General features: G+C 52.2%; 3 protein-coding genes across 3 annotated transcripts in view, besides 1 other annotated feature; all 3 read right to left on the reverse strand.

Moving 5' to 3' along the window:
* The window catches only part of Tco025E_04381 (ribosomal protein L21E (60S)), a gene marked incomplete at both ends in the record, with an annotated part of 519 nt that extends 105 nt beyond the window's left edge, over positions 1–414 (reverse strand). The window contains one exon of the mRNA XM_029371291.1: positions 1–414. This exon is cut by the window's left edge and continues 105 nt beyond it. Coding sequence (XP_029228572.1) covers positions 1–414 — 414 coding nt within the window.
* A 242-nt stretch (positions 415–656) lies between these two features.
* Tco025E_04382 (putative ribose-phosphate pyrophosphokinase) lies at positions 657–2,720 on the reverse strand (the record flags this gene model as incomplete). Its single annotated transcript, XM_029371292.1, has 1 exon — positions 657–2,720. One exon carries the CDS (start codon positions 2,718–2,720, stop codon positions 657–659), a length of 2,064 nt encoding a protein of 687 aa, XP_029228573.1.
* A 12-nt stretch (positions 2,721–2,732) lies between these two features.
* Positions 2,733–2,783: a microsatellite.
* A 162-nt stretch (positions 2,784–2,945) lies between these two features.
* On the reverse strand, positions 2,946–4,052 carry Tco025E_04383 (uncharacterized protein; the record flags this gene model as incomplete). The annotated part of the gene is made up of 1 exon (XM_029371293.1): positions 2,946–4,052. One exon carries the CDS (start codon positions 4,050–4,052, stop codon positions 2,946–2,948), a length of 1,107 nt encoding a protein of 368 aa, XP_029228574.1.
* Positions 4,053–4,707: the final 655 nt, after the last annotated feature.

The raw sequence follows: 4,707 nt of genomic DNA on the forward strand, positions 1-4,707 counted from the left end.
AACGATGCCGCCGTTGCGGAGGCTCTTCTTCGGGGCAGGCAGCGGCTTACCGGCCTTCTTCGCCGCCTGGAAGGCCGCAAAGTCCTTCTGCTTCTGCTTGAAGGCCTCCTGGCAGCGCGACTTGCGCACGTGCTCGAAGCGCACGCAGATGCGCTTGCGGATCGTGCGGTTGCGGACCGGCTTGTTCACAATCACGCCGACGCCGCGCGGGGTGACGTTCCAGACGATGCCCGTGCGGCCGTGGTAGTACTTGTGCGGCATCCCGGCCCGCACGGCGGAGTCCGCCACGACGTCGACGTAGTCGCCGACCTTGAAGTTCGTCAGCAGGGTGCTCACGGAGGGGTTCCCGTGCTTGCGAAACTTCTTCGCGAAGAGGTGGCGGGTGCCACACTTGTAACCGTAGGAATGCACCATCTTCGGCTATTCTTCCACGCAACGCAGAAAGCAGACACACACACAAGAAAAAAAAAAAAGCGTTGACCGCCGACATGTGCGCCAGAATAAAAAAAAACACAGCCGTCATACAGGAATAGGAGTCTAGGAACAGACACAAAGGCACCAAGAAGGCATATAAGGGCACCTTGTCTTCTTTCCACCTCTCTTGCGGAGGTGAAGAAGGGGATTTTAACGACGTGTCGTTTTGCCCATGACTGACACTAGGCAATGTCGGGGTAGAAGAAGAGCTTCCTCACCCGTGTGTCTTCGTCGGAATCACTCACCACAGAAGTCCTTCCCATAATGCTTGTAAAACAGAGATGGTCCAAGCAGGTCCCAATGGCGAGGTAGGCGCTAACCGTCTCCGCCTCCGCCTCCCACTCGCTCAGATCCGCCAGCAAAAGCGTAGACGCTGCGCGGCGATTCTCAGACCACGCTGCATTGCAGACATCCGCCATTAACGGCGGGGTAGGTACGAAGCGGCTGTACAAGGGATGTGCAGGGGCTGACCGCATCGCCAAGGCACCAACGCCAGTACAGTGTGATGCTCTGCTGTCTGCATCTCTCTCCACCGCACCCAAGCGTCCTTGTGAAAGGGACAGATGCTCCAGCGTCGCCTCCACCGTGAGACCTCCAGATTTCTGAAGGACGGCCCCCATGTAGGCAAGAATCGCACTCCGTAGTGCGCCCAGCAGGCGCAACTTAAAGTCTCGCAAAGGGAAATCGCCCTCCACCAATGCTTCATGAAATTGCTTCTCCAGGTAATGCACCGCATAGGCCTCTGCCGCCCCGCCGGCGGGCACCACAACATTCCGAGGGGATGGCAAGCAAAGTATGTTTACCAAGTGATGCAATTGACGCGTAAAAAGGCGTTCCATGAGAACATGGTCAGCCGCGCAGCGACCACCAAAGACAACACTAGCCACTCTGTGCTTGACTCCCCTCGATTTCACGCCACTCTCCATGTCCAGTGGATTGAATGCCAACAGCAGCGATTGAAGCTCCACCTCACCACGTCGTTTAATTGAGCGATAATCAAAAAGAGCTTTCACGCGCAACCTGCCCCCAACAGGGCTCGGTTGGAGTGTCCCTAGAGACCTAGGCAAGACTCGAAAGGCCAGTGCTAGCTGCGTCATCACCGTTTGGCCAACAGCAGCCAGAACCAGAACAGTTCGAGTAGGAGTTCCCCATGACTCCATGCAGCGCAACGTCGTCTCGGCAAGGTGCCTCTGAACAGCAATCACCAAGAGCCCCTTCGCTACACGCCTCACCATCAGTGCAAGACGGTAAAGATCCGTATCGTTTTCCTCTGTGGCTCCATCAGGAAATTGGGAAAACAGCAACAAGAGATCAATGTGGCAGCTCTCATTTTCCACCAGTGCCTCAAAGGCATGCGCCGGGGAGCACACGCACGTCCCTGCCAAAACATCCGCGGTTCGCTTCCGGCGTACTGTTGTCAGGAGGGCAATCCCAGGAAGGACGTGGCCCTCATTGCCGCCTGTGGTTAACCGGTCACTTGCCTCAGTCGAAACCTTGTACAAAAGCTGCTCTACAAATGCGTGAAGTGAGACTAGTGCGCATCGTGTTTTGTCAGCCACAAAGTCCAACAAGCATGAACGAATATGGAGAAAGCAATCTACGGCAAGCTTCCCAGCCCTATAGCCCCAGGAGAGTGGATCATACGCAAACGTCCTTCGAAGGTACTCGTGTAAAACTCGGGGAGAAAGCGACGCAAGCATCTTATCATCACTGTTTATCACGTTCTCCGCCGAGAGCGTGGAGGAGGCGACTTCTGCCAAGACGTCTGTGGGGTCCAGTGCATGCCACTTGAGGCGCATCTCCTGAAGAAAGTTGTTCATAAGGTGCCAACAGCATCGCGTCGCAGAATCCTTGCTGCTTGTCTCGGGAGGAACTAAATGCGAACTTGTTCTCCGGTCCAGGCTGGCAAACCCAGCGAACTTTTCCCTGTCAATGTCCTGATATACCACGGCCTCTCTTGCCAGGGCATGATACGCATGCAGGGTCACATAAGTAATAAAATTAACACGGCACGCGGCACCAACGGTCACTTCATGCATTTCAAGCGTTTTACGCAACACGCTACAAAGAAGCTCCATCCCATCGTTGGAGGTACAGGTGAGATGCTCAAGAAGCTGGTGAGCATCAAAGGCGACGGCAAAACTCGCCCTCTCATCAGACAACTCCAAAAACTTTCCAACAGTGTGGCCAGGGTGAACAGCATAAGATTCAACCAGACGCAAGAGTTTGTGCGCCGCTTTCTCCATGAATTTCCGATTTTTATTTATTTATTTATGTATTATTATTAATATATATATGTATATATTATTGAAACGCCTAAGACTCCTGATCGACGCTTTGTTGTTGTTTGCGGCGTGACATCAAAGTAGAGCGTGCCAACAAATACAAAAAGAAACGGAGCATGCGACGAAAACTTTGCCACAGCAGTGAGCGCACCAAACGCAACCCAGCTTCACAGTTCCATTGTCACTTCACACCATATCCTTAAAAGGCATGCCAAGCGAAGAAATGCCGTAGTGCACCAGATCCACCATAACCTGCGTGGGCACCCAAGCACATGCTCCAAGATTACTTTTAGGGAAAAACATGCGCCTATCTTCATCCGCAGTGTGCGGTAAAACCGTCTCCGTGGGCACAGGGTTAGAAAGGCTTGGTCGGCTCACGGCGTCCGAAAGCGAGCATTCTCGAGCCTCCCAACGGCTAAGAACATCTGCCGTGGTCAATGCAGTGCAAATGTCAAAAACTGAGACGCCAACAGGGTGTTTGCAGGACTCCTCACTCGCGACTAGAGGCTTCGGACGCTCCGTCGTCACACGATCAAGTGCAATGCCATGAGCATTTGGCAAGGGAAGATTCCATGGTTGCAACCAAGTCGACAGCTCCGGGATACCGCTCAATTTTGCGTCTCCATGGTGACTATCGGTTGCTCCACCTGTTCCACGTCCAGATTTGTTCGGTGGTAACGACAGCGACGGCGCCTCTGTCTCCCACATCGGAAGCAAGGAAGGTGATGCCCCCAGTCGTTTTCGAGGTGAGCTTCTACAATCCACATCCCTTTGCCTACTAGAATCCACCCTCCCACGCTTTGTGCCACGTTTTGTCTCAGTAGTGGTCCTCTGTTGCTGCATCTTGGCGGCTGCCGTTACGGCGGACATACCCACATGCTCCAAATACTGCGCGCCGAGAGCATTAGTCTGTGACGCAATAAAAACTGCAATCTCCTTTACAAAGTCTGTTGTCCTAATGCCTTTTACGCCCTGGTCATCACGTGATTCATTATCAACAATTCCATCAGCTTTTTCCAGTGTGTAAACTGCTTCCTCCAAGTCGGCAATTCCCACCAACGAAGCTCGACAAAATTCTGAAAACTGAGCATTAAATCGTCGTTGGGAGTCGGTTCCCTTCACGACTGTCTTCGCCGCTTGTACAACAGTTTGAAGTAACGCATTGATCGAGGCCAGCTTGTGGCTCGTCGATTCCTGAATGGCTCGTATGAGGCGACTGTTCGTAAGCTCCGAAACCTCGCCCTTACTATCACCGCCGTTACTACGCCCTCCTCTGGCACGTTGGACGGACATTTGCTCCCCGTTGATGCCGATCAACCCCAGATCTGGCAACTTCTAGTAGAAGAAGGGAAAAACAAAACGCACGAAGGGAAGAGGCGTTTCGCACCATCACAAAAGCAACGTCCAAAGAAAGGTTTCTCTCAAATATTTTCCCACTTCCCCCTTTTTTTGCTGCATTGTACGTAGCAAACCTGTAGGTAATGAAAAGTTACGAGGGGGAAAGAAAAGAAAAGAAAAAAAAACGGTTCGCACGATCCAGCGCGGCAGTGGCCATCGAATAAGACAAACAAACAGCAAAGTTTCCACCTCCACGAAGCGCAATGCAGAGCAAAGTAGGCATATGTCACATTCACTTTCCCCCGCCCCTGTCCGATTCGGGTTAAACTTAAAACCGGTCGAAAACACTTTCTGGAATTAATAAAACCTTTTGGACATGCGCTTCGGGGGAGGCAGCGTAATTTCTTCCTACACAGAGAAAGAAAGACAAGAAAAGATCAACAGTTTGTATACTTGCACCCAACGTTACAATACGAGGCAGTTTTATGTATTACCTGCAACATGGTAAACAGATATTCCATAGAGGCCTTTTGTAATGACAGGGACTGTTCTTGCGAGCTCAACGAGTGACAGCCTTTAGGTCCCCGTTACTCTAGACTCTCTCTCTCTC

Source organism: Trypanosoma conorhini (genome assembly GCF_003719485.1).
Source record: "Trypanosoma conorhini strain 025E chromosome Unknown Tco_14.4_contig_00221, whole genome shotgun sequence".
Taxonomy (NCBI): Eukaryota; Euglenozoa; class Kinetoplastea; order Trypanosomatida; family Trypanosomatidae; genus Trypanosoma; species Trypanosoma conorhini.